General features: G+C 65.6%; 8 protein-coding genes across 8 annotated transcripts; 2 read left to right on the plus strand and 6 right to left on the minus strand.

The window, feature by feature from the left end:
* Positions 1 to 497: 497 nt before the first annotated feature.
* EMIHUDRAFT_414448 (tRNA uridine 5-carboxymethylaminomethyl modification enzyme mnmG) lies at positions 498 to 3,990 on the minus strand. The gene is made up of 12 exons (XM_005775219.1): positions 3,366 to 3,990; positions 3,188 to 3,288; positions 2,877 to 2,956; positions 2,744 to 2,809; positions 2,554 to 2,692; positions 2,280 to 2,402; positions 2,050 to 2,131; positions 1,752 to 1,890; positions 1,620 to 1,679; positions 1,363 to 1,547; positions 992 to 1,278; positions 498 to 830 (listed from the first exon to the last, which is right to left on the minus strand). Exons 1-12 carry the CDS (start codon positions 3,865 to 3,867, stop codon positions 591 to 593), a joined length of 2,004 nt encoding a protein of 667 aa, XP_005775276.1. The 5' UTR covers positions 3,868 to 3,990; the 3' UTR covers positions 498 to 590.
* Positions 3,991 to 9,075: 5,085 nt separating this feature from the next.
* Positions 9,076 to 9,426, plus strand: EMIHUDRAFT_47969 (hypothetical protein; the record flags this gene model as incomplete). Its single annotated transcript, XM_005775220.1, has 1 exon — positions 9,076 to 9,426. A coding segment is annotated over one exon (351 nt), but the record flags the coding sequence as incomplete, so codon positions are not given.
* A 484-nt stretch (positions 9,427 to 9,910) lies between these two features.
* On the minus strand, positions 9,911 to 11,455 carry EMIHUDRAFT_95466 (hypothetical protein; the record flags this gene model as incomplete). Its single annotated transcript, XM_005775221.1, has 3 exons — positions 9,911 to 10,375; positions 10,536 to 10,683; positions 10,860 to 11,455. 3 exons carry the CDS (start codon positions 11,453 to 11,455, stop codon positions 9,911 to 9,913), a joined length of 1,209 nt encoding a protein of 402 aa, XP_005775278.1.
* Positions 11,456 to 12,280: 825 nt separating this feature from the next.
* Positions 12,281 to 13,345, plus strand: EMIHUDRAFT_195249 (hypothetical protein; the record flags this gene model as incomplete). Its single annotated transcript, XM_005775222.1, has 2 exons — positions 12,281 to 12,988; positions 13,232 to 13,345. 2 exons carry the CDS (start codon positions 12,281 to 12,283, stop codon positions 13,343 to 13,345), a joined length of 822 nt encoding a protein of 273 aa, XP_005775279.1.
* A 3,906-nt stretch (positions 13,346 to 17,251) lies between these two features.
* Positions 17,252 to 18,500, minus strand: EMIHUDRAFT_349549 (hypothetical protein; the record flags this gene model as incomplete). Its single annotated transcript, XM_005775223.1, has 2 exons — positions 17,890 to 18,500; positions 17,252 to 17,702 (listed from the first exon to the last, which is right to left on the minus strand). Exons 1-2 carry the CDS (start codon positions 18,486 to 18,488, stop codon positions 17,252 to 17,254), a joined length of 1,050 nt encoding a protein of 349 aa, XP_005775280.1. The 5' UTR covers positions 18,489 to 18,500.
* Positions 18,501 to 18,556: 56 nt separating this feature from the next.
* On the minus strand, positions 18,557 to 20,263 carry EMIHUDRAFT_461162 (hypothetical protein; the record flags this gene model as incomplete). The annotated part of the gene is made up of 4 exons (XM_005775224.1): positions 18,557 to 19,006; positions 19,077 to 19,214; positions 19,285 to 19,548; positions 19,687 to 20,263. The coding sequence occupies 4 exons, from the start codon at positions 20,261 to 20,263 to the stop codon at positions 18,615 to 18,617; spliced, it is 1,371 nt and encodes a 456-aa protein (XP_005775281.1). The 3' UTR covers positions 18,557 to 18,614.
* A 1,599-nt stretch (positions 20,264 to 21,862) lies between these two features.
* EMIHUDRAFT_95469 (hypothetical protein) lies at positions 21,863 to 24,042 on the minus strand (the record flags this gene model as incomplete). Its single annotated transcript, XM_005775225.1, has 9 exons — positions 21,863 to 22,080; positions 22,153 to 22,213; positions 22,252 to 22,291; positions 22,368 to 22,513; positions 22,703 to 22,762; positions 22,843 to 22,880; positions 23,205 to 23,268; positions 23,303 to 23,377; positions 23,755 to 24,042. The coding sequence occupies 9 exons, from the start codon at positions 24,040 to 24,042 to the stop codon at positions 21,863 to 21,865; spliced, it is 990 nt and encodes a 329-aa protein (XP_005775282.1).
* Positions 24,043 to 25,998: 1,956 nt separating this feature from the next.
* EMIHUDRAFT_59963 (hypothetical protein) lies at positions 25,999 to 26,181 on the minus strand (the record flags this gene model as incomplete). The annotated part of the gene is made up of 1 exon (XM_005775226.1): positions 25,999 to 26,181. A coding segment is annotated over one exon (183 nt), but the record flags the coding sequence as incomplete, so codon positions are not given.
* Positions 26,182 to 27,227: the final 1,046 nt, after the last annotated feature.

Below are 27,227 nucleotides of genomic sequence, written 5' to 3' on the forward strand. Positions count from 1 at the left end.
TGTTCCGGTGAACGCGAGGCGTCTGGTGATGTGGAGAGGGCCCACCCGGGGCTCGCGAGTCGCGTCGCGTTCCGTCACTGTTCCGTCTGGTAAGGTAAGGTAGGCGCTTACGGTTAAGGTAAGGTAAGGTAAACTTCTCCACACACACGAGGTGGTGGGGCAAGGGGGGGCAACCCTCGCGTCTCCACGTCTAACGACAGGAGCCCCACGGCATTCAAAGTGCAAGGCCCGGTGCGGGGCGTGGGTGGAGCGGTGTGTGTGTGTGTGTGTGTGTGTGTGTGTGTGTGTGTGTGTGTGTGTGTGTGTGTGTGTGTGTGTGTGTGTGTGTGTGTGTGTGTGTGTGTGTGTGTGTGTGTCACGTCACTGCTCACTGTATCCTCTGCCGGTTCCTCCCGTCGCCTCTTCTTTGTTCGAATGTTTTTCAGTTCCGTCTGAGACTTGCCGGCTTCTTTTGCGTCAGCTCCTCCGACGACATCCGCGACCAAGATCCTCATGGTCATGCGTTTTACGTACTTTCGTTTGGATTGGTTCGAGAGAGGTTGACAAACGACGAGAATCCGCATAGAGTACACACACGCAGAGGGCAATAACTACAAGCCCTCCGCAACCGGTTCGGCGCCGCTGGCGTCCGAGGCGTCGGATGCTCCCGGGAAGTGATGCCTAAGCGGCTCCGGCACCTCCTCCTCAGCGGCGCCTCCCTCCTCCGTCCTCGACGATCCCCCGGCCTGCCGCAGGTGGTTGTAGATGTAGAAGAGCGCCTTTGGAGTGATGCCGGGGATGGCGCCCGCCTCGGAGAGCGTCGCGGGCTGCGTGGCGGTAAGCTTCTCGACCTGCGGGGCGGGGCCGAGCGCGGGGTGGGCTCGGTGCGACGGACCGCCGGGGTGGTGCCAAGCGCTGGTGCTGGTGCCAGACGGAGGCGGATCCTCTATCTTGAGAGCATACTGTGGCGCATCTCGGCTAGATCTCGGCAGATCTCGGCTAGATCTGCCGCCTCCTCCTTGGAGAGGCACGGCAGCGCAGCGTAGTCGGTGTGGCGCGGGATGGATGCCATCGCGTGCTCCTCGAGGCGCGCAACCTCTCGCGCCTGCCGCTCGAGGTAGTTTGAATACTTGACCTCGATCTCCATCGCCTCTCGCCCGAGCGACGGCAGCGGCAGCAGCGACGCGCCCTCGGGGCACGCCTTTCGCCACCCGTGCGGCGCCGCCGCCATCGCCGCCTCCACGTCGCACAACTCCGCGCGGGGCACGTGCAGCATCTGCTCGGCGGTGCGCAGCTCGCCTGAGGAACACACACACCACCAACGCGTCAAAGCGACCAAGGACTGGCGCAGCGGCTGCAGCATCTGCTCGGCGCGCGGCTCGCCGTTTGGCTTGACCCCGAACCCCGCCGCCGCCCACTCGGCGTTGGGCAGCGCGAAGCCGCGCAGCGCGCGCAGCCCGCGCTGCATCGCCGCCTGCTTCTCGCGCAGCCGCTCCAGCCGCCGCTCCCCGACCAAGCCGCACGCGGCGCCGAGCGGGGTCAGGCGCGCGTCTGCGTTGTCTGCGCGCCTGCACAGGGGCGTGCGGCGTGTGGGGCGAGGTGTGGTGCGGCGTGCACTGCGTCCCGCGCTGTCGGCGCGCAGCATCAGCCGCCACTCGGCGCGCGAGGTGAACATGCGGTACGGCTCGGTCGTGCCGCGCCTGCGGGGCGACGAGACGGGTCGGGGGGGGGAGGGCCCTGGCGGAGCGTGGGGTTGCTCGGCGCTGCCGCGCGTGACGAGGTCATCCACAAGCACGCCGATGTACCCCTGGTGCCGCCCGACCGTCAGCGGAGGGCCGCGGCTGCACGAGAGCGCCGCGTTCGCGCCGGCGACGAGGCCGAGGGCGGCGGCCTCCTCGTAGCCGGTCGTGCCTGAGGAAGGTTTCGAGAAGGTTCCGGGAGGGTGGCCGAGGGGGGCGGCCCCGCAGCCGGCGTGTGCCGATGATCTGCCCAGCGAGGAAGAGCCCCTCCACCGTGGAGACCTGTGGTGCAGGCAGAGGTGTGGGAGAGGTGGCACATGCTTTCGTGGACTGCTCTGCCCCGATCGGGGGGTGAGACGCTGCCCCGCCCCGGAGCAAGCCTCGGCTGTATCTCGGCTGTATCTCGGCTGTATCTCGGCTGTATCTCGGCTGTATCTCGGCTGTATCTCGGCTGTATCTCGGCTCCTCTCGGCTCCTCTCACCATCTCGTCATCTCGGCTGCATCTCGGCTGCATCTCCTCCCTGCGCCTCGAGTGTGCGCCGGAGGCAGGTGGGGTCGACGTAGTCGTACTCGACGTCGTACGCCGGCTTGAGGATCGTAGCGCCCTCGAGGCCGACCATCGAGCGGACGAGGCGGAGCTGTACGTCGGGCGGGAAGGCCGAGGAGATGCCGTTCGGGTAGACCTAGCAGGCTCGGGCGCAGGGTCCGAGAGTGGCACCCGCGGGGAGGAGCGGGCGTGCCGCCCCCGAGGCGTGCCCAGTCCGAGTCGAGCCCCTCCGGCTCGAGCCACACGATGTGCGCCTGCAGCGAGATGTTCCGGCAGCGCTCACCGACGGCTCCGGCGAGCCCCTCCGCCTCGAGCGGCGTGCGAACCTCTCGCTCCGGGAAGCGCTCCACCTTTGAGAAGAGCGACGGGCAGTAGCGCGGGCCGGCGCCCTTGCCGTCGCCCGACTCGTACGCGGGGAGAGTGTGCCTAGGGGACGGGGAGGGGAAAGCTCATCGAAGCTTCCCGCCGTCGGCCGACTCGGCGGCGGAGCGACGGGGCTGCTTCGAGTCGACGACGATCCGGTGCGTCTCTGCATTTGTGTACCTATCGCAGCCCCGCAACGGCTTGCGGGATGCGCCGCGCCGCGCCAGCCTCCGCGCTGCTGGGGCACGTCTTGTGGCAAGTGATCAGGTTGGCCGCCTGCGCGACGGACTCGCCCTCGTTGAGGAAGGAGAAGGGCAGGGGAGGCTCCTAACAGGTTCAGCGGAAAGGTTCCGAGAAGGTTCCGAGAAGGTTCCGAGAAGGTTCCGAGAAGGATCCGAGGAGGTTCCGAGAAGGATCCGAGGAGGGTCCGAGGAGGGTCCGAGAAGGCGCGAGGAAGGAGGAGGCGGGTGAGAGGAGGGAGGGAGCGGCTCCTCGGACGGCTGCGGCATCGCGGCTAGTCACGGCCAATCTCGGCTCGTCTCGGCTCGTCTCGACTACCTCGGACGGCTGCGGCTCGAGCCGCGAAAAGTCGATGCTCTTCGCGCTGAGCCGCGGAGGCGTGCCTGTCTTGAGGCGGTCGAGGGGCAGCGCGAGGCGGCCTGCAGAGGCGCGCCGTGCGTGTGTCGCGGACGTGTCGTCGACAGGCGACCAAGTGTGGCGGGCGGCGGCAGGCGACCAAGTGTGGCGGCGAGGCCGGTCGACGGCGGCTCGACCGCCTCCGAGGTGGAGACGAAGCGCCCCGCGGGCCGCGACTCTCGGCCGACGTGGACCACGCCGCGCAGAAAGGTGCCCGTCGTCAGCACCACGGCCCGCGCGCGTAGCTCGGACCCGTCCGCGGTGATGACACCGCACGCTCGCCCCACGGGCCGTCCCGCCTCCGCCGCTGCGGCGGCTGCGGCCGACCCCTCCGCCGGCTCGTCGACGACCAGGTCCTCCACAGACGCCTCGTACAGCTCGAGACCCGGGTACGCCTGGAGCTCGCGCAGCATCGCGTCGCGGTACAGCTCGCGGTCCGCCTGCGCGCGCGGCCCCTGCACCGCCGGACCCTTGCGCCGGTTGAGCATCCGGAAGTGGATGCCCGCCTCATCGATGACTCGCCCCATCAGGCCGTCGAGCGCGTCCACCTCGCGGACGAGATGGCCTTTGCCGATGCCGCCGATGGATGGGTTGCACGACATCTCGCCGATTGTGTCGATCCGCTGCGTCACCAGCACCGTACGTGCGCCGCTACGCGCGGCGGCCGCCGCCGCCTCGCAGCCGGCGTGCCCGCCGCCGACGACGAGCACGTCGACGTCACGCACGACGGCGGCACGAGGGGCGGCGCGGAGCGTGCGCGAGGGCACGTGTGGACTCCGTCCGTCAGCCCACGCGAAAACCAGCAACGCGACCCTCGCCAGCATCTCGCCTGATGGTCAAAAAAGAATTTATTATTGCGCCGTGCGCACGCCAAGGCGCGGGGCGGCGGTGCTCGCCGGCGCTCGCGGCGCTTCGGTGCTCGGGCGCGCTCGCCATTGTGGTCGTTCAGGGCGGGTCGCACAGCACACGCACACGCACACACACACACACACACACACACACACACACACACACACACACACACACACACACACACACACACACACACACACACACACATGCATGCACAGACACACAGCCCATTCCCCTTCCCCCGCAAGACATCAAGGACGAGGACACGACACAGGACGCACCTCTAGTGAGGCCCGCATAGTAATGTGGGTGACTCCTGCCGCCGCCCCTGCCACCCCTGTGTCAGTGTGCCTGTGGTTGCGAGAGACTGCCCAAGTGAGAAGCTGGAGGAAGGTCGCTAGACTGAGATGAGACCGCCAGTGGAGTTGGGAGTCCACCGTGCACCGCGCTGCGAGCCTGTCGTGTCCCTTGTCAGGAGCAGGAGAGCCCCACCTGTCCCCCTGATCGTCCTTCCAAAATCCTGCTCGTGCAGGTGGGGACCCTGTCCTCCTCCCCTATCCCTCGTTTGGGTTGTCTGTTTTCTTTCTTTCTTTCCCCCTCACCCTCGATTTTGCAAAATCCTGTGCAAAGGTGGGGACGAGTCTGAGAGACTATGGAAAGTTCACGTCATGACGGTTAGCCGCTGTCACGACCGTTAGCCGCTGTCACGACAGCTGGGAGCTGTCATGACAGCAAACGACAGCGACAGTGACACCTACCTGTCACCAGCTGTCACCAGCTGTCACCAGCTGTCACCAGCTGTCACCAGCTGTCGTTGCTGCTGTCGTTGCTGCTGTCATTGCTGCTGTCATTGCTGCTGTCGTAACCATCCCCCGACTGGTCCAACTGTCACTGCTGCTGTAATTGCGCGGCTGTCATTCCTGCTGTCATTGCTGCTGTCGTCGCTGTCCGTTGCTGCTGTCATTGCTGCTGTCATTGCTGCTCTCATGAGCACCCCCGCAGGACAGTGTTAAAATGGGATGTGGTGCCACTAACGAGAGAGACAGGACACTCAAGATATACACGCACGACTCGCACGCCCGACGCCACATGAGAAACCCTCTCAACAGTAGCCACGCACCGTCAGCAGCAGCGGGCGTGAGTAACAGAATCTGCAAAACCCTCGCCCTCCTTCCTCCAGCATGTGCCGTGATGGGCTCCAGCGCTGGTTCATCTGCCGCTCAAAAATCTCACGCGAGCGAACGGCGTCAATCATCAACCGCGAGGATTGGGACCTTGAAATCCACGATCGCAAGTAAACGCGCAGAGCATTGAAAAAAATTGTTCCAGTCTTAGCCAGCAAAAGGGAGCACACACGACTTAGCAAGTCCGCACTAGCGACTGCCACTCGCCTAACCATGCCTTGTCACAAGTGCTCTCCCAATCGCGTACAGGCACACACACTCCGCCTGTTCTCACCCAAACACTCTATCACACCCTTGCCTCCCTGCCAGAGCGAGCTAGATTCTCCCCGCCTCCCTCCCGCCTCTGCCGCGCGCCTTCTATGGACGTCAAGTGCAGCACCTAGGGGGAGAGAGGGGGTTTGCCCTGGTAGGGAGGTGGCGAGGCCGCGCACTGCAAACCCAGTGTGAGGAGTGGGGGAGCTGGGACAGGGCGTGTGCGCCTCTGATCTGTCATGGTCTAGTGGCCGATAGGATCCTCCCTTAGGCAGCGATGGCGGGTCGGGAGAGGCCCGAGTTCTCAGCCCGCCACTTACTGTCAGCCTCTCTGACTGCCCAGGGTCTCACACCACGATGCCGCCCGAGTAGAGGGGGTAAGGTGTGTAGAGTGCGGCTGTGTATGGAACCTCTCTCTCCGTGGATCCCACCTGAGCCCACTCGCGGTGCGAAGGCTCCTAATGCGGCAACTGAGCCCGCAAGGGTGGGTCACTAAGGGGGAGGTTACGTTGGTTGATATGTTGTGTTGTGGCGTAAAGCTGTGCAGCGGCGCAGCGAGCCCTGCCGCGGCTAGTCGTCGAGACTGGTCGGTGGGTGGTGCCTGTAACAGCTGAGGCAGGGAGACTGCCTGTGAGTAGCGCAGCCGCGCGGTCGCCCGAGGAGTTGGGATGATAGGTGGAGAGACAGGTGCGACCGTACCTGGGTATGGCGCAGGCTGGTGGCTAGGGTTAGCTGGGCGCGCACGGCGAGTCCAGTCACATTGCCGCCCCGCAACAGCGATGTGAGTGGTCTCTCAGTGCGCGCTCTGCGTCCCTAGAACGTGGCGTGGCGTTGATGCTGAAGCGATAAAATGGTACTATATCAGGCAGTGAAGCATAGTCGTCAATTCTGCAAGCCGGCTTGCAAAGCCGTTCGGAGCGCCTGATTCGAGCGAGTGGAGGCAGGTTCGAGACCTGGTGGGGGGGTTTGGGGGGGTCGCCCGTCGCCCATCGGACCATCAAGGGATCCATCAAATCCATCGAATCTGTCGACATCTGTCGACAGCTGGCGCGGCTCACGCCGGCCGCTGCGCCAGAATTTTTTTTGTGCTGAGCACAGGGTTGGTTGTGCCGGGCCGCCCCCGCGAGAGAAACTCGTCAGTAAAACTCTCGGGCGGCCCGGCTGTCTGAGGCTGGCACGCAATGGCAAAAGCCCGCGGCTCGTCGCCAAGGAGTTACGAAGTTTTTCCGCGCAGAGCATTGAGCAACACACCTCGGGTATTGAACCTCTTGGCCATTGCCGAGCCACAAAATTCTATTGGCGTTGATCAGGAACTCTCATGTACGTACTCTCATGTAGAGAGCTCGGCTCTGCTACAAGAAGAGAGAGTACAAGAAAGCAGGCTCGCCCTACACAGAGAAATTCGGAGGTACAGGAGCAGGAGTTTTGCAAAACGTGTGAGACGTACAAACGCTGCTGTGCATCAAGCGCTGAGAGCTACATCCACGCGCACCGGTGTCTTATTTTAGTCCATGGGGTGTAATGCACAGATGGGTGGGTGTGGGCGGTTGGGCCCCTTCGCTGGTGCCTGTCACTAGGGCTATGGCTGCCTCACTGTGGCGCTGGCTCTGCCTCGCTGTGTCGCTGTCGCTGTCGCTGTCGCTGTCACTAGGGTCCCGCGCTGACATTGTCACCGCCTGTTGCTGGCGTTCACTGGCTTCACTGTCACTGTCACTATGGCTGTCACTGTTCCTGGGTGCCTTTGACTCGACACTCCTCCCTGGCAGCTAGCTGCAAGCTGGCTGTCACCAGCTGTCACTAGCTGTCACCAGCTGTCACCAGCTGTCACCAGCTGTCGTTGCTGCTGTCGTTGCTGCTGTCGTTTCGCAGCCGCTGTCACGACATATTGACCACGTCGCGACCGTTAACAGCCGTTTTAACCGTCATGACGTGAACTTTCCATAGTCTCTGAGAGAGATTTTTAGAAGCGTTCTCTCGAGTCTGTCCTCGACCCAGCCCTAGCTTCTTTCTTCTTTCTTTGCCGCGCACTGGCACTAGGACTCCTAACACAGGTACACCAGAAAAGAAAGAAGCGTCGAGTCGATCTTGTTAACAATAGGTGGCGTAGACCATAGTGGGAAAAGTGCTTTCCCGTACCATACGTCCAACTAACAGTGACATTACAGTCGTATCTGCAAGAGAGAGAGAGAGAGAGGGAGAGAGGGAGAGAGGGAGAGAGAGAGAGAGAGAGAGAGAGAGAGAGAGAGAGAGAGAGAGAGAGAGAGAGAGAGAGAGAGAGAGAGAGAGAGAGAGAGAGAGAGAGAGAGAGAGTTTTTGGTATGGGATTTGTAGTTTCTGCGGACTTGATCAAAAGCGCGCGCCCAAGTTCGAGCGGAGCGACGACTCGGAACGCGCTCCGCTGGGGGCAACGCGCATCACATGGCTTCCGTTCGCCCCGGCACGCTCCCGCAAGAGGTTTGCGACGCCTGGCTGGAAGCGCTCGACAACGACGAGGTGACACACCACTGGGCGAGCTACAAGTGGGTCGACATCAACAAGGTGCCGTCCTCTGCTGCCGCCTCCGCAGACACGCTGCTCGGACAGACAGTCACGCTTGTCCGGACGCGCCTCGCGGCGACGCTGCCCGGCTTCTCCGATGGCTGGCCCGAGGTTGCCGGCATCGAGACGTGGATCAACCCGCGCACCGCCGGCCGGCCCTTGCACTTTCACTGGGACTGCGACGAGTTCCGCGGCCGCCACCACAGAGGCCTGGCATGTCCGTGGATATCAGTTGTATGCTACCTTGCGTCAGATGGCGGGCCGACCGTGGTAATTGAACAGCGGCCGAACGAAAAGTGGGGCCGCGAGGTGAGCCACACGGCCTGTTGGCCGCTTGCGGGCAGTGTCATGGCCCTAGAGGGCGACTGCTTGCACGGCGTGATCCCCGAGCCGGGGAAGAGCGAGAAGGGGATGCCTTCCCGATTCACGCTCGTGCTCAACCTCTGGAAGGAGCGCCCCCTCAATGCGATGCCGGTGCTGCCCGAGTTCGACCCTCCGCCGGTCGACCACTCTGGAGCGGCGGCGGCGCGTGCGCCGGTGGTGCTCACTCTCACCGAGGAGAGCGCGAGCAAGGAGGGAGCGCCACCTCCGTCGGGCGACGTGGCGCCAGAGTCTGAAACGAAGCAGGCCGACTTTGCGGAGTTCCGCGCCATGCTGGGCATGTTCAACGGGCGCGGCGTGCTGGTGCTCCGCCTCCCGCCGCTGTACTGGAAGTCGTGGACGGCGCGGCACGGCGCTGACCAGATCCGGTTCACCCAGCCGGTGCTGATCACAGACCGTGAGCAACTGGGTCGCAAATCCGCTGCCACGCCCGACCAACGCGCCGGCGCTGAGCAGCTGGACTCGCTTTCTGCAGATCGGAGCAGCGCACGGGCGAATCCTGTCAAGCCGACACTTGCCCCGGAGGGCGTCCTCCCGCTCCTCTTTGACGAATCCATGTCGATGACGATCCTCGAGGACGACGCCGGCACCCAACAGAGGCCGGAGGCGATCCGCGGCAAGATCGTCGGCATCTACTTTTCCGCGGCCTGGTGCAAGCCGTGCCACAGGTTCTCACCGGTGCTCTCCAAGCTACGGGCGGCGCACGAGGAGGACTTTGTTGTCGTGTTTGTTAGCAACGACCGCAGCGAGGCGGAGATGAAGCGCTTCTCGGATGGCAAGGGCTTCCTGCGGGTCCCCTTCACCAGCCGCCGTCGGCAGTGGCTGCATCACCGGCTGGCGGTCAACATGGTTCCGACGCTCGTCATCGTCGACGGCAGCACCGGCGAGGTACTCACGTCGTGGGGCCGCGCGGCGGTGCTGCGCAACCCTGAGGGCTGCGTCGAGTCGTGGAAGGCCGGCGGGAACGGATGCAGCTGGTCGAAGATGGTGACGGGCACCGATTGGGGAGAGGAGTCCGCCGCCTCGTGTGGGGTGGGAGGCGCCTGCCTCGTGCAGTGAGGGAGGGCTGAGGCCTGAGGACAGCATCTCGTCGGAGTTCAGTTGTATCGTGATCGTTTCCATTTCGTATTCATTTAGCCACGACGCACGACCACGAGAGCGCGGCGCGGCGGGGGCGCCTCGGTCCTCGCCCTCGGCGCTCGGGCGTCGGCGGTCGGGCCTCGGCGCTCGGGCCGGGCGGGGCCTGGGCGCTAGGGCGCTGGGGGCCTCGCCCTCGGCGTGCGGAGGTGGGGAGAGATCAGGATGTGATTTTTTGACACAACATGCAGCAGAATGCTGAATGCCCTATAGTGTACGGTTCATAACGCACACGAGAAATCATCGACCAAAATGCAAGTCGATGAGTAAAGTAAGTATGCGCCGTAAATTTGTACGCGGCTCAGCAGTCCTGCGGCGGCGGCGCGGCGATGCCCTGCCGCCGCTCGTACCACCGCCGCCAGCCGCCGTAGAGCTGCGGCAGCGCCACCACGAGCGCGAGCCGCAGGAGCGGCCGCGGGTCGGCGCGGGTGGTGTCAGCGCCGAGCGCGAGGTAGATTGCCAGCTCGAGCACGCAGATGGTCGCGCCGAGGAAGTCGCCCATCACGCCGCCGAGCACGGAGCGACCGTACTCCCCCGCGACCGCCGTGCCGCCAGCAGCGACGAGGAGGGCGCGGTTCGCTGCTGCGGCGGGAAGGAGCGCGTGCGCCACCGCCGCCGCGGTGGCCAGAGCGACGAGCACGCGCCGCAGCCCGAGCAGCCGGCGCGACTCGCCAAACCAGTTGTAGTACTCGCCCTTTGCGTCCTCGTCGTCGACGACGTACGCGTAGCAGTAGATGAGCGGCGCCGCAGACGCCCTCGCCACGCACTGCACGACGGCCGGGCGCTCAACAGGCGGGGCGGGAAGCGTGTCGGAGATGCCCAAAGGAGGTCTCAGGGGAGTGTCTGGAGGAGGCGTCTAGGAGGCGTCTAGGCGTCTAGGAGGCGTCTAGGAGGCGTCTACTAGGAAGCGTCTAGGAAGTGGCCACCTGCGCGACGACCAGGCACGGCCCGGCGCCCGCCGACCCTCCGACCGCCCACACGCTCGCCCCTCCGGCGCCGGCCGCCCCGCGGCCGAGCTCTGCGAGGAGCGCCGCCTTGGCCACCACCCACATGCACCCACCCATGGTCGCGTACCTGCAGACCGGGGCGGCGCGGCAGCTGGATAAGGAGGTGCGGTGCTGTGTGTCCCGCGCCTCGTGCGTCAGTACCAGTGGACACGGCGGCGCACAGCCGAGTAGCCGTGCGGGCCTCAAGGCCTTGCTGCAGTCACTGAAGGGTGCCTGGACGCCGCATCTACATGGCTGGCGCACGAGCCGTTCCGCGAGTCTCGCATGATCTTGAGGATCTGCGACTTTGTCCATCCGCCGCCAAAGCCGTCGAGCGTGTCGCAGAGCCCGTCCTCGTGGAAGCACCCCGTCAGCCACAGAGTGCCCGCCATGGAGACGGCGGCGGCGACGAGCGGCGGCCAGAGGCTCGCGGCGGCGTCGTAGAAGGCGGCGGCCCACGCGCCGATCAGTGCGCCGATGAGCGGGAAGTGCGCCATCGACCGCATCAGATAGCCCGGGTGGTGGTCGCACCAGCCGGGGCAGGGCAGCCGCGTCAGGAACATCACGCAAGTCCAGAAGCTCCGCAGCTCGCTGGCGACGAGGCCGTCGGCGCGAGCCGCGGCCTCAAACTCGTCGAGCGGCGTGCGCTTCGCGGTGCCCGTGCCTCGCGCCGCCACCTCGGACCGATCGATCATGCTCGTCGCGCCCGCACCAAAGCCGTCCGACGAGGCGACGCGCACACCGTCGGGCTGGCTCCCGCCAGAGGCTCTGCGTCGGCGCGGGCTCTTTGCCGGTCGGCCTTCCGCAGCCGCGCGGAGCCTGGCCGCCGTCGGGTTGCCGAGAGCGTTGTTTGGTGCCATCGAGGATTGGTGGGATTAGGGCAGCAACCCGACGGGCAAACCCCGCCCCGCTCGGAGGGCGTGCACCACACGACCTAGCCCTGCTCGCAGCGCTAGCAACCCGCTTTCTTTGTTTCGCGCTTTCTTTCTTTTCTGCGCTCTTCTTAAAAGCGGAGGGTACAGGTCCTGGCTTCGGTTTCGCAACAGCTTCGTTTTCACAACACGGCCGCCTCGCGACGCCGCGCCGTCGTGCAGATCGTGCCCGAGCCGTCCACAAGGCCGCCGGCACATGTGCCAATGTGTGCCCGGAGCGCAGGGAGTCGATGGGTGCCGCAGTCCAAGCGATCACTGCACTGCAGTGCTCGCTCGCACTGCGGCGCTGCGCCACGGCGGCGAAGCATGTCTGGACTTCAAGGACAGTCAGTGCTTCTCCGCTGCTCGAGGCTTGCGGCAAGGTCCAGGCCGACCACACGGAGCACCCGAGGCAGCTGGCGTGGCCTCACTCATGACCTGTGCTACCCGTCGGCGGGGCCAGCTGCGGTTTCACAACGCGCCTCATTTTTGGCACCCTCCTGCTAGCCGCGCATGAGTAGGGAGACCGTGTGTGGTGTCTTCGCGGCCTAGAGCACCCTCTTGGCAGTCTATATTCCGGATTTTAGCCCTCCTGTCGCATCTGGTGAGCCGTACCATAGCGAGGACCAAACGTGTTGTGAAACCAAAGCCAGGATTTGCACCTGGCTTTACTCTTTTGCGGTTTCGCGCCTTCGCCCGCGCGGCGGCATCTGTAGCTCGTTCTTGTAGCGCGCGAAGTCCCGCGCGGAGTCGTTCGCCCGGACTGGTTAGCTTATGAAGCGCTGTCTGCCAACCATCCCCCCCGGGCTTCAGTCAACCTCCTCGGACGGCGTGCCGATCCTCCACGGCAGCCAGCGTTCCGGCCGTCGCGTGCGCTACACGGTGGCGCCTCTCACGCAGGTAGCCGATGGAGAGGCCGCGGCACTGCCAGCGACGGCCGACCCGCCACGCCGATCGCTGTGCCCGGTCTGCAACAACGTGATGGTGGATCCGGTCGCGCCGCCGTGCGGCCACTCCTTCTGCTCGAAATGCACCCAGACGCTCGAGCACCCGGAGCAGGGCGGGAAGATCGAGTGCCCGACCTGCGCCCGCCCGGCGCTCGCGTCGAGCGTGAGGCCTTCGTCGATGATGTCGTGGCTGCTGGGCGGTGTGCGTGTCCGGTGCACGGCGCCCGGCTGTGGCCACGAGAGTGACCGCTCCTCGGCTGGCGCACACGCCGCCGCCTGTCCTCACGTGCTGGTGGAGTGCCCGCACGCTTCGATGGGCTGCGCGGCCAAGGTGGCTCGCGGCAGCCTCGCGCAGCACCTCGCGGGCTGCCCATTCGAGGCGTGCCAGTCGTTTATGGCGGCGACCCTGCGCCGCCTCCAGGCGCTGGAGGCCGACCGCGACCAGCTCCGCAGCGAGGTGGCCACCCTTCGCAACGCCGTCCGCTGGAGCGAGGCCAACCAGCCGATGCCGTGTGCCGACTGCCGCATGCTCTTTGTGCCCCGGGCCGACGAGGAGCCGGAGCCCGCCCCTCCCACCGCGCCCCGCGCGTCCGCCGCGCCGCCACCGCCCTGCGTCCCTGCGGACGCCGCCGATCCCGTCACGACCTTTCGGCCGTGGCCGGTCCGGGCTGGCGGCGGCGGCACTCCGGCAGCGTCGAGGGAGGGTGCTGCGGCGGCGGCGGCGACGATTCGCGCCGGCTGCGTCGCGGGAGGGTGCTGCGTCCACCGGCGCGACGAGGAGTGGTACGCAGACTTTCGGCAGAGGAAGATCCGCTTCCTCCGCGAGGCTGCCAGCGCCAAGCCGCCTCCGGGATCCCGCTTGAGCTTTGAGCACCAGGAGCCCTCGTTGTGAGCGCGCAGTGGCGCTCGGCCATCTCGGTTCTGCGCACTCTCTTGATCTAGGGGTGTACTCAAGCGCCTGCTTGGGAGGGCGGGCTGGAGGCGGCGGCGCGGGATGGGGGGGTCAGAAGATCAGAATTGAGAAAAGTGAGAGGGGACATCGGTGTGGGCACCTATCGTGCTCGAGCCTGGGGAGTAACCCCACACGAGATATGAGTGGCTAGGAATAGTAAAAGTCTGGACATTTCCGAATTTTCCGAAGCCGTGTAACGTTCGCCGGATACACCGGAATCCCGAATCCGCGAGACACATACCTCATACGTGCCGGGCCAGCCCACGGTCGTCGGTCGAGCCGCGGCGTGCCTCTCGCGCGTGCGCGTGCGCGTCACTGCTCACTGGTTGGCCGCCGGCGCGCACGCCGCCTCGTAGCAGAGCACGGGCTGGCGGCAGAGCGCGCAGGTCGCCGCCTCGCCGCACGCGATGCGGGAAGAGCTTCACATCACGTTGATCGAGATGACGCGCGCCTTGAGCGCGTTCTTGGGCGTGGGTCCGCCCTTTGGCTTGTGGGCGACACGAGGTCGTCGACGGCGAAGACGTCGTGCATCGACATCGCGATGCGCTGCTCCTGCGTATCGCTGGAACCAGCCCTGCGTCCAGTCGCCCGCGCCGTGTTTCTGTGCCGGCCACTCGCGCATCTCGACGCACTGCTCCGCGCCCGTGTCGACGTGTGTGGAACTGGATCGGCGCGACCGTGTGGGCGCGCAAGACGATATATGTTAACGCAAGCCCTTGGCGGCGCGTTGCTGTTCGCACCCGGCGGCCATGGCGGTGCGCTGCATCGCCATCAGACTGCCTCGGCGGTACAGCTTTGCGTCGCCCCTGCCTTGGAGCAGCAGCTCCTCGAGCAGACTCTTTGCTCCGGGCGTGAGAAGCGACTTGTTGCTATGCGTGGGCATGCCGTCGATCAACGAGCTGTCCTCTGGGCCGCCGAGCCAGTCGGTGTGGTGCCTCAGCTGCACGAGCACCTCGCCCAGCCGCTCCACCACCCCGACGACGTCTGCCCGGTCGAGGTTCGCCAGCGCGCAGTCGAGCCGGTCCCCATAGCTGCTGCAGCCCGCCAGGCCGGTGAGATAGCTCGACTGAAGCTCCCTCCCCGCCCAGAGGAGCTGATTATCACGGCGCAGGACAACCTCCGAGAGCGACGCTCCCGCCCAGCGCCGCCGCTTCACCTCGTGCGACGCAGAGCTGGAGGCGCGCACGTGATCAAAGTAACTCACGAGCAGCGCTTGCGGGTCCCGAAGCACAACCAGATAGAGGGGGCGCTGCGCCTCCACCGCCAAGGACCAGCCGAGGGCGCGGTGGCCGAAAAGGACCTTGGCGTTGACGGAGCCGCCGCAGGAGGGTGCGACGGGCTCGTTCCACGGCTCCCCCTGCCGATCTTGGTCGCGGCACATCCAGCTCACGCTGCTGCTCGCACATCGCGCGGTGATGTAACCACGTATGCTGGATCCGGCTGTCCGTGGAATGTGCACGTGTTGAATCGGCACACCTGAGGCGTGACCGGGTTGGTCGTGCCTCCGGCTGAGCGCGCAACTGTCCTCCCCGAGCACGCTGGTGCCACCCCCAGGGTCCGGCAAGTGCCCAAAGGATCCAAAGGTCCGCACGAGGGACTCGTCTCGACTCGAGGGCGTCGAGCCACTGCGGCCGTTGCCGGGTTTGTGCCACGAGCGTGGCGGCGCACTCGGCGCAAGGCGGTCGGGGGCACCCCCGTCGTCCGTGTGACGGCATGGCAAGCGGTTGTATCTGGGCGGCGGCAAGGGAGCAGAAAGCCGTCCGATCCAGCGCATCAGCCGCCTAGTGACGTCTGCAGCACCAAATGCCTTGACCGTCCCCTGCCAGCTGCTCCCATTTGACGCGTGCGCCTTTGCGGCGCAGTGCACGTTGTACAGCCGCAGGAAAGGGCAGGCGTTGAAGGCCTCGAAGCCGTAGAGCTGCTGTAGAGTCGCCACAAACATGTTCTCCGCGCCCATCGCATTCATCGGCCAGTGCATCCCGCACAGCCTCCAGCGAGGAGGGCGCAGCAGGATGGCGTCCCAAGCGTATGGCCTGCAGTGCTCGACAAGGAGGGCAGCGGCCTCGCTCGACGCGCCCTCCGCGTAGTAGTGGTGGCGAAAGTGCGCGGGCGACCAGTGGCAAGACAATCGTGTGTCTGGAGAGAAGTACTCCGCGTTGAGCACATCTGACCGAGAGGCCCGGCCTTTGGTGCGGTTGGTCGCGGCGCCCTGGCCACCGGCCTGGCGAAGCCGAAAGGAGCACGGTCGCACGCAGTGCCTCTCGGTCCTTCGGATGGTCTTGATGCACTCGCTTGAGATTACATCCCGGCCGGCGTGCGCGTTGATGCTCTGCTGTATCAGCTGCGTCGGCGCAGTGCTGCTGACGGCGAACGCCGTGCGGGGGCCCAGGTGCTCGACCCAGTTGACGCTTCGGACGTCGTGGGCATCGAATACCATGTCGGGGTTGGCAAGCGCTACGGGTCGGCCCACGAAGTGTTGAGAGGCGTACTCGAGCATCTCGTCATAAAAGGGCTGGTGATCGGTCGGGCGACAGACGATGCTCGGCGAGTCCAGCGCCCGCAGCAGGTCGATGCAGCGGCGCTGCTCACTCTCCTCAAAGAGCACGTGAAGCTGCGCAAACGCGCCGGAGCGAGCATTCAGCCGCATCGCGGCAATCGTCTCTGCCGTATGCGCCTCGCCCTCCTTCCAGACAAAGTTGACGACCAGCGCGTGGAGCGCTCGCTGCGGCCCGCCGCTCGACTCGTCGGCCGGCTCTGCGACAGAACCGCTGGCCGCCAGGAGATAGCCGCTCGTCTCGACAGCGAGCCCGCACTCTGTAACGTTAGGGCTCGCCTCTTTGGACATTGGCGCGAGCCCCCAAACGGCAGGGAGGACGCCGTGCAAGCCGGCCGGCCCGCCAACGTTGAGAAACTCAAGGTGAAGGTGCAGGTGGTGGCGCTGCCTGTGCTCGACCACGCCCGGGCCGGCAGCCCTACTGCTTGCTCTGGCCTGCACGCGGATCTCGAGCCCTGACTCGTGCGCGAGGCTGACCCCCACGGTTTCAGCGGGAACGCGCCCGATGATTCTGCTCGAGTCGCTCCACGCCGTCACCGTGACATTTCCGATCAAGGCCTGCCCCTGATGCGTCATCAAGGTACCGTTGACGTCGACCGCGAGCATGCGGAGCGCAGAGAGGTCGGAGTTGACCGCCAGCAAACCTTCTGGCTGGGCCCTGATCACCACCACGGTTTGGCCAGCCCTGGCAATGCGCACCGACTGGATCCACCGGCCACCCGTGGCCGAGTCCGCGGTGCCAAACAGCTGCGTGCCACTGTCCTCAAACAGCTTCACCTCACGCCCGGCTGGCAGCCAGTACCGCTCTCTCTCGGGCGGGAGTATATAGCTTGTGGCCGCTCCATCCACCGGCGGATGCGCGCTGAGCAGGTGGCTCAGCACCGCCAAGGTCCTTGAGCCCCGGGAGGCCTTACTGGCCGTCAGTCGCCGCATCAATGACCATGGCGTTTGGAATTCTCAGCAAGGTACAGGAGAGCGGCTGGTTCGTGGAGGAGCATATACACGTCGGCACACGCACACGCGTAGACGTGCGTCCCTAACTTCACTTAGCACTTGAGCACTGGATAGGGTCGATTCCGCGTGGCACGGGACCCCTCGATCGTCTCGCTTCACTTGTTACTTGAGCACCAGAAGAAGTCACAACGACACTCCGACGCACATCACCGGGCACTACCGGCACCGGCAAGGTTTTTCCACTTTTGGTACTCAACATGCTTACGCTCGGCGCCTCCAGTACGGAGCCCAAGCGCGGCGGTACTCCAGCACAATATTCGTCGGTTTCCGTGGGCGTACTAGGGCCTCGGTTTGGGCCGCGGCGCATTCGGATGATTCGCCCCGTTCTGCCAGCCCCTGACATTCATTGCCGCCACCGCCGCGGCGCGCTGGCTGCGCCGCCTCGCGACGCAGGTGGCCCAGGCTACGTACGCGAGGATGGCAACGCCGAGGATCACGCACGTCACCGCGATGGCGATGAAGATGGTGACCCAGTCCACCTCCTCCTGCACGTCTGCGTCGCGGTCCGAGCCCGGCATGTCGCCGGGCTGGCCCTCCGCGTCGCCGAGCTGCGCCAGGATCCACCCCCGGTAGGAGGCGACGCGCGTGTACACGCCGGGGAAGCCCGCCTGCGCGCACCCATTGCCAAAGCTGACGATGCCGACGAGCGAGTAGCCCCCGCCGGGCGCGTACCCAAAGAGCGGGCCGCCAGAGTCGCCCTGGCAGCTGTCGATCTCGCCCTCGGCGTACCTACGAGCCGTGTTACGAGCACCTCGTAAGCCGGATGGCCAGCAGTAAAACAGCTCGGCAGGTTGGCGCACAACGCCCATATCGGCGCATCTCGGCTCATCTCGGCTCATCTCGACTGATCTCGGTTCATCTCGACTCATCTCGGCTCATCTCGGCTCATCTCGGGCCATCTCGGCTCATCTCGTACCCCGCGCAAATCATGGTGTCCGGAATGGGGAAGTTATAATTGCTGCTGCACGTCGGCTGCCCCACCACGGGCACGGTGGCCTCTTGCAGCGAGTACGCTCCCAATCCGCCCTCCGAGAGGAGGCCCCAGCCCGCGATTTTGAGGCATGTCCCCTCGTCCTGCCGCTCGGTCGCGCCCGGCCCGTCGAGCGCCGCGATCGGGTCGCAGGGCCCACCGCACCAGTCTCCGTTGACCGGCTCCTTCAGCCGGATCAGCATGAGGTCGGCGCCGTTTACGAAATCGTCATTCCATTCAGGGTGCCGCCGAAGAAAGTCAACCTCAAAGATTCTATCGTTTGCGTCGTTTCCACGGTAGTGGAGTCCTACGCTGACTTTTAGCGGGTTCCCCGTCACTGGCGTGCAGTGGGCAGCGGTGAGCACCCACTGCGGCGCGATGAGCGTGCCGCCGCAGAAGTGATTGCCCTCGCCGGGGCCCTGCCGAAACGAGACGAGCCAGGGGTACTGCTGGGGCGCCGCCGGGGCGCCGCCGACGATCCGCGCTGTCACGGGCGGGAGCTCGCACGGAGTGACGCCCGTGGTGGAGTGGGCAAGAGCAAGCATGGCCGAAGGGCGAAGGCCAACAAAGGAGGGTCTCTGCGCCGCCACTTGACTTCAGCTGGTTTTTTTTTCTGTTTTCTTTTTATTGCGCGGCAAGTCCCGAGAATCACTTCTGCGCTACCTCCGACCTCAGACCCAGGGCCGCGCCCCCTTGACAAAGACCTGCGCCGCGACGCCGAGCTTGCCGTTGGCGAGGAAGAAGGCGTCGCGCACAAACTGGGGCAGCGTGCCGGCGCCGCCGCCCGCCGTCTCCATCGCGCCGAGCAGCCGCGACTCGAGCTGCAACGCGGTGACCGGCGCGCGCCGCAGCAGCGCGTAGCTCTGGAGCGGGCCCATCACCCTGGCGGCGAGGCCGCCGGCTCGTGCAGCGGCGAGGCGGTCGGCGAGGCAGTAGCCGTCCTGGATCGCCTGGTTGGCGCCCTGGCCAAGGAAGGGCGCCATCGCGTGCGCCGCGTCGCCCAGCAACACCGCGCGCCCGCCGCGCGACACCCACGGCGCGGTCGCGTCGTGCTCGTACACGCCTACCGACGGCGGCACCCAGCGCTGAGCAGCGGCGAGACATGGGCGTCCGTCGCCGCGCTCGCGTCGCGCCGAGCTCGAAACAGCGCTCACACTGCTCGGCGACGGAGACGACCTCGGCCGGGATGCCCGCGCGCCGCAGCCGTCCCACGCAGTCCTCGCGCACGTCGCTCGCCTCCCAGTTCGAGTTCTCCGGCGGGGCGGCCGAGCCTACTGAGCGGCTCGTTGATGAGACGAATCGAGGACGGGCGGACCAGCCGAGGCAGCGCAGCGGTCGAGCCGGCGGCGCGGTCGGCAAACACGACGGCGACCATGTCCGACGTCGCGCCGTCGGCCGCGCCGGTGCCGTACGAGCCCGTGAGCGCGTATACGCCCTCGCCAAACCACTGGTGAAACTCGCCCTCGGAGCCGGCGGGCCTCGCCCCTCCCGCAGGCACCACGCCAAACTGGACGCGGATGCCGCTGTACTCCGGCGGCGTCGCGCCGCCGCCGCCCTCCGCGGCGTGGCTCGCCGCGACGTGCTCGCGCACGCGCGACGAGAGGCCTGCGGTGTGACTGCAGCGTGGTTGCGGGGTGGTTGCGGGGGTGGTTGCGGTCTGCGGTGTGGTCGCGCAAAGGCGCGCGCTGTGCCACGGTGCGATGTGCGGTGCGGTGAGTGGCGCGGCGCTGTGCAGTGTCGCACCGTCGGCGCCGACGACGAGGTCGAAGCGCTCCGCCGCGCCGCCCTCGAAGAGCAGCTCGACGCCCGCATCGTCCTCGCGGAGTGACTCGAGCCTCTGCCCAAGCCGCACCGTGCCGACGGGCAGCGAGTCGGCGAGGATGCGCTGCAGCGCGTCGCGCATGATTGAGAAGGCCTGCGGTGTGCCGTCGGGGGCGACCAGCGCGGGCTCGGCGCTCACGAGCGACTCGACGTCAATGTCGAGCAGCTCGAACCCGCCGCTCTTCCGGCTCAGGATGCGCCGCACCGGCAGTGCGCTCGCCTTCATTTGCTCACCCAAGCCCAGCCTCGCTAAAACGGCGGCACCGCCGTTGATCTGGATACCGCCGCCGACACCAGGCTTGAGCTCACTTCTCCTGTCAAACACCGCAACCTCCTCCACGCCAGTGTCGAGCGTCTGCAGCGCACGAGCCAGCGCGAGACCACCGATTCCGGCGCCGACCACCGCCACACGGCGAGGCGAGGTTGGAGTCGGGCTGGCCACGAGCGAGGCCACGGGCGAGAGAAACAAAATGCAGACGCATGGTGTCGGAATGTTCATCGCAGATCAACCCCGGCCGGCGACAAGAAGAATTTTGAGACGGCGTGACAAAAACAATTTTCGGCCGCGACAACATAAACGACGAGAGTGGCTAGAATGTATCGGAAAACCGGAATGTACGAAAGAGCTACATACACTGAAAAGAAAGCACGCGAGCAACCGGCCCATCGGCCGCAACGACCTCGGACGGGCTATTAGCCCGCCACGAGTGGTCGAGTGGTCAAGTAAAACTTTGCCTTTCGTAAAAGTTGCCCGAGTGGTCTGTGGGGAAAAAACGAAAACCGAGACGGACTTCTTGAACGGCCGGGCAACATGTCTTCCTTACTATTATTAATTGATACTTTTTGCACGGCTGAGCCCCCCCCCCCCCCCCCTCCCCCGCGCCCACTCCCTGCCCTCTCCCGCCACGCACTCCGTCAGAGCCCCCTCCCCTCTTGCACAACAGGAATTTTGACAATTAACAAGGTGATAGGAAGGCACAGCTCTCAATGAGAACGATGGGCTTGCCCATCCCGGAGTGGTTCGATCCCACATGAATCCGAGACGGTGACGGGTGCGTCTCGGTGATCTCAGGCCCAGTGAGGTAGTGCATCAGACTATCCCGGATCCTGCTGACCAAGCTCCTCTTGTAGCTCGATCGGTCACACCGCCATCGCCGTCGGGGAGAGGGGGGACGACACTGCTTCGGCAGCGTGCACCTCGATCCTGTACCGTGTTTGTTATGACCCCCCCCAATGAACATACCAGTGAGGGAGGGCGAGACGATCGAGGGGTCCCGTACCACGCGGAATCGGCCCTATCCAGTGCTCAAGTGCTCGCCCATACTGAGTTGTTTTTCCTTCTTTCATTGACGGAATCCTGGATCGTAACCTACCGGAAGCGTCGCGAGCGTGGTCGAGCTGCTTGGGGCCTGGGCGCTGGCAATGAGGCCCACCCAGCTGTTAGCGCTGCTCGTGGCTCTCCTCGCCGCTCCGTCCACCGCCATCGCCCCGCTGTCGCCATCCCTACGCAGCCGCCTGCTGTCGGGCAGGGAGAGGCGCGCTGTCCGGAGGGGCCGAGCCAATGTGATTCGCGCTGCGGGCCCCCGCGACCCGCGCGACGACGACAGCAAGGATTCCTCGCTGTACACCAATCCACTCGACGGCGGCGTCGAACTCGACGCAGTGACCGTCACGGCGCTGCTGGGTGCCGCGATCGCCTTCCAGTTTTTTGTCGTTGCAAACCTATGAGGCCCATGCCATCGGGGCGCGCCCCGCGGTAGGCCGCGGCGCGATCATAGCTTCCATGAAGCATGTGTGAACATGACTTGCGGCGTGCGTGTGCGCCGAACCTACGTTGGAGTCGCTTTGTCGGGTGCTTCGCCCACTGTGTGTGGTGTCCGTGTGCGTCTTGTTGTTGTCTTGTTGTTTTTGTCTCTCCATTATTTATACGAGGCTGGCACATCTCTGCCCCCCCAGAGACGCCATGAATGTCTGAAATATCTCTGCTGCGTGCTGGCTCTGCGCGCCGGTCTACGTCTAGGCGACGGTCGGACGGGACGAGACCGAGAGCCGAGCTCATCACTGCTCAGCGCTGAGGACGAGCGGTCTGCCCCCCAGCTCACAGCTGCCGCTCGTACTCGGAGGCGCTCAGCTCGTGCAGCGGCGTCGGTGCCTTTGCCGCCCCCTTCGGGCTCGCGGGGATGGTCGAGTAGAGGATGGTCGCGGCGATGACGAGTGTGGAGCCGGCGAGGAAGGTTGGGCGGAGGGAGAAGTTGAAGGACGGGATGAAGAGAGAGACGACCGAAGAGATGACGATCGAGAGCGACGTAGCGAAGCCTACGCGACACGCGCCGCCGCCCGTCCAGTGGCCGCTCCCCCCCCCCCCCCCTCCCCAGGATGGCGGCGCACCCTTGACGACATTGTCGGCGTACTTCATCACCAGCGCGACAAGCAGGCCGCCGAGCGAGACCTGGGGGAGATCGGCGCGGGGAGGAGCCGAGAGGTGACCGGGAGGGCAGCCGAGAGGTGCCCGCCCGGCGCTGCGCTCCTGCAGGACGACGAAGCTGGTCACCCAAGTGTAGCCCTGCAGGAAGCCGCCTGCGCAGTGCCAGCGCGCTGCTTACGAGGCGGTCCGGGAGGTGTGTGCGGAGTGGAGGCCCGGCAGGGAGGCGCCCGCGCGGATGGCGCCGCCGTCGAGCCACGCGATCTGGCAGGCGCCGATGAGCAGCGACAGCGAGCCGAGCTGCACATTCCGCAGCCAGATCGGGACCTGTGTGTGGCAGGAGGCGGTGGTCTGTAGTCCGCAGCCAAGTCGGGACCGGCGCCGTCCGCTTGGCGACCCGCTCGGCTGGTCTCGGCCCATCTCGGCTGCTCTCAGGCCATCTCGGGCCAACTCGAGCCGTCTCGGGCCATCTCGAGCCGTCTCGGCCTCCCCTCTCACCTGCGCTGTCCGCTTGACGATCCTCTCCAGCCACACGCCGGCGAGGCCAGAGAGGAAGCACGCCGACGTGACGGCCGCCTGCAGGAGGCTCCGAGAAGGTGTGGGGAGGGGAGGGTACCCCCGAGGAGGGGCGGGGTGGCGGAGGGGGAGGGCCGCACCATGCCGCGGATCGGGCTGGTCGAGGAGAGGGGCCCGCCTACCCACGCAGGAGTTGGTCTGTTGAACCGTTGAGTGGGACCGTTGAGTGGGACCGGGCTGGTCGAGGAGAGGGGCCCGCCTAGACGCCAACAGCAGCCTGCTCTGGTCGGGATGCCCCCGCTCCTCCCGGCGGGGGCTGGTCGAGGGAGGACCGGCACCGCCCGACGGCAGCTGCACAAAGACGACGCCTGAGACCTCGGGCGATCTCGGGTGATCTCGGGCGATCTCGGGCGATCTCGGGCGATCTCAGGCGATCTCGGGCGATCTCGGGCGATCTCTGATGATCTCAGGTGATCTCAGTCGATCTCGGGTGATCTCGGACCGAGGAAGAGAATCCCCAGCGCCACCCAGCGGCGGAGGGAGATGTGGCGCTTCAGCAGCGTCACCTGCCGGCAAGAGGGGTCCGCGTGAGGCGGTCACGTCTGGCGCGGGTGCGGCGGAGGCCGCGCGCGCCGTGAAGAAGGCTGTCGTGAGCAGCTTCAGCTGGTATGCGACCTGGGCAGGTGAGGGTGAGGGTGAGGGTGAGGGTGGTGGTGGTGGTGGTGGTGGTGGTGGTGGTGGTGGTGGTGGTGGTGGTGGTGGTGGAGAGGGTGGTGATGAGGGAGAGGAGGGGCATGCCTGGCAGGTAGCGGCGTCGAGGTGCGTCGTCGCGAGGTAGAGGAGGTTGTTTTGCACGAGGTAGAGCAGCGCGGGCACGCCTGCATCTCCGGCGTGTCACGCGTCTGAGGCGTCTCTGGGGCGTCTCAGAGGCGTTTGTCGAAGGCGTGTCGGAGGTGGCGCGCGCCGACGAGGAGAGTGTCTCTCCAGTTGACGAAGACGCCCTGCCATATGGTATTGCACGCGCCCGGGACGCCCTGCTGCAGCGCGAGCACCGCCACGGAGACGAGGATCTTCACGACCTCAGCCAGGAGCACCGCCGTCGAAGCGAGGTACTTTGGCTGGTCCGGCAGCCGCGAGTATCGCATCGAGAGCATCTGGCACGCATTCTGCACCGCTAATGTGCAGAGCACCGCCTGGCCTACCGCCGCCTTTGGGATCCGGGGGCCAGCCGGCTTGCTCAGCCGCTTGCCCGACAGGTGGAGCGGCAGCAAGGGGAGACGGTCGCGATCCGCGCGAGCGAACATCGCGCACGCGGTCAGGAGCAGCAGCGCGAATTTCATCGGGGCATCTGTGGAGGGCACGGTGGCGGCGGTGTGATCGGTGGCGATGCGTGAGAGCCGTGGCGAGCCACAGGCAAGTGTGGCGCCTGTCAACGCCGCCAGCGCGTGCAAAAAGAATTTTAAAATCGAAGAATTTCACATTACTCGGAATCTGAAAATGTTTTTTTCAGATTACTCGGCGAGCACAGATTACTCGGAATCGAACAAAATTTTAGGATTGTAGATTACTCGGACCGAACAAATATTTCCTCGCAGATTACTCGGCTCGCCTCGGCGCCGGCTCGCTCGGGGTCAGCTGCCGCCGCAGCGAGCAGGCTGGGCCAGGTGAGGGAGATGCGGCCTGCGGGGGGAGGGGGTGCGAGGCTGTTCCGAGACAGTTCCGAGACGGCTCCGAGAGCATGCTGGGCCAGGTGGAGGCAAAAAACGACCCGGGTGCACCCGAGCCCACCCGAGAGGTGTCCCCAAGGGTCTGGGGCCGTTTTGCTAAAAATCGAGCAAAGTCAGCTCCGCCTCAGCGCGTTGCACTCATAGCCCTCGCTCATCGCCACTTGCGCACGGCTGTTCGTGAGCGTGACGCAGCGCATATGCCACTCCCGGCTTCGGCGAAGTGAAGGGCGTCAGGGCTGTCAGCCAGGGGGGGCGACCCTCGCAGCGTCATCCTCGATCGTACACACACGCCGGCAGCCGATGCACCCCGACTCGCTGGTCGACACGCAGGGCTTCTGGCCTCTGCCCCACGCGCGATGCCCCACTGTGAGACCCGGTCGCCCCACACCAGCAGCCTATGCACACCATAGTTCGGCAAAACTCCACGCCGCCGCCTGCGCCTCGATGATGGCGCACAGCTGCGCTGGCGAGAGGCCCGCGACGCGGGCGCCGATGCGGTGGGAGGCCATCGACGGGGAGGTGAAGCGCCTGCCCACGCGGCAAAAGGCTGCACCGCGTCCGGTGCAAGCCCCTACTCGAGTATTTGCCGGAAGATCCGGCGCCGTTCCGGCGCCGCTTATGGGAAGCGGCAAAACATGCAGCACTCAGCCTTCCCTCCCCCTCCCGGATGGAAGTACTACCTGAGCTCGACCGTGCTTGACTTCGCTGTTCAGATGGGAAGCGGTAACCCACGGTGATATGGCCGCATGTGCCTCCTGCCCGGGAGATGTCGTATATAGAGTAAAGTAATCGCCGATCGCAGGGACAAAGCTTCACATGTATAGAGGGTGAACCTTCTTTTGTAGAAGGCTAGGATTGAGAGCAGCCTCGCTCTCAATCCTAGAAGTCGAAGGATTGGGAGCAGCACTCCTCGCAATCGTAGCATCTCTGTGGACTGTGCGATTGTGTGAGCACCTACGCTCGCAATCCTACATCTTCTAGGACTAAGAGCAGCTCCGCTACCAAGGCGACGGGTGACGCCTACTGTACGACTACTGCCAGTGCGCGCACAATCCTAGCAAAGTCTAGGATTGCGAGCAGTACTGCTCACAATCGAGAATCGTCAATCCTAGCAACATGCCTCCGATTGCGAGCAGTGCTGCTCGCCGCAATCCTACATCTATCATCTTGTAGGACTATGAGCGGCTGCGCTCACAATCGTATTAAAGATCCAAAAGATCTGCGCTCACAATCCTAGCAACATGCACCGATTGCGAGGGGACCCGCTCGCAAAGTCGCAATCCTCAGTGCTTAGATTTTAGATGTGCATAGGATTGTGCGAGCGCCGCCGCCGGCGCTCGCGCGCAATCGCACAGACATGCTACGATTGCGAGGAGTGCTGCTCCCAATCCTTCGACGGTTCTAGGATTGAGAGCTCGAGGCTGCTCTCCGAATCCGCCTACGGCCTAGCCTTCTATAGGCAAAAAAGAAGGTTCACCCGCACAGAGCTCAATATCTCTAGGACACGATGTGGACCCAGTCGTTGAGGGAGAGCTGCGGTGCGGCCGACGCGCCGTCGGCCAGCCGCATCCGCTGCCACTCCACAATCTTTGTCTCGACGGTGTCCTTGATGAGGAGCCGCACGCAGCGGGTCTCCTCGCTCTGCCCGATCCGCGCGATGCGGCCTGCCGCCTGCCGCTCGATGCCGGGCTGCAGCGCCGGCTCGAGCAGAAAGACCGTCGAGGCCTGCGTCAGGGTGAGGCCCGCCGCTCCACCGCCGCCCGCGCCAGAGGCGCCGCCGAAGAGGGGGACGAGCAGCACGTCCGCGGAGGCCGAAAAGTCGGCGAGGGCGGCGCGCTTCTTGTCCAGCGAGCCAACGAGCGAGGCAACGCGGACGCCGTTGGCCGCGAGTGCGTCCCCCGCGAGGGTGAGCAGCCGCGTCCAGGCCGAAAACACGACCGCCTTTCCGCGCGCCTCTTTGATCGCGGCCACCTCGATGCAGAGCCGCGTCAGCTTCGTGCCGTACTCGTCGAGCAGCTGCAAGCCCGCCGCCTCGGCCTCACACCCCGCCTCGATAGAGGTGCCGCACTCGAAGATGCCCTCCTCGGTGAGCGGTTTCTTGCACAAGGGGCAGGACCGCGACTCGGAGACCGCCTGCGTGAGGCAATCGTAGCATCCGCCGTGGCCGCACAGCGTCATCCCCCATTCCGTCGCGGCCGAGCGGTTGTCGAGGCAGATCGGGCAAAGTTCGGCGCCCTCGCCCTGCTCCTCCCCTTCCTCGTCGGCGGCGCACGCCTCGTCGGCCGCCCCTCCCGCCTTGCGCAAGTAGCTCAGGCTGCCCGCCTTGTCGCGAAGCGCGCTCGCGGTCCGAGCGACCTCCTTCCTCCGCTCAAGCACGACTCCGCTCACCACAACCGACAGCGCCGCCCGCGCATCCGCCGCCGCCGACTCCTCCGCCCTAGGACGCTTGCCCGCCCGCTTCCGGCCGAGCGGGATGGTGGAAGGCGCAGCAACGTCCTCCGACCCGCTATCGAAGAGGGAACGCACCTCCTGCCGCGGCCGCTCCAGCTTTGCGCCCGCAGCGCGGAGCGTGCGCGCGGCCTCTTCGTCCTTGGCCGCGGAGGCCGCCGTGAGGCACGACTCCGCCTCTTGCGAGAGCTCCCTCAGGATCTCGGCAGCTGCGGCGGCGCACCGGCCGGCGGAGAGCTCGCCCAAGGAGCGCTGCGCCACCGCGAGCATCGCGCGCGCCTTCAGGTGGTTGACGAGCGCGACAGCGTGCTCAGAGGTGGCGCGCGCGACGAGTCGCTCGGCAATCACCG

The sequence above is a fragment of the Emiliania huxleyi genome (assembly GCF_000372725.1).
Source record: "Emiliania huxleyi CCMP1516 unplaced genomic scaffold EMIHUscaffold_3, whole genome shotgun sequence".
NCBI classification, from domain to species: domain Eukaryota; phylum Haptophyta; order Isochrysidales; family Noelaerhabdaceae; genus Emiliania; species Emiliania huxleyi.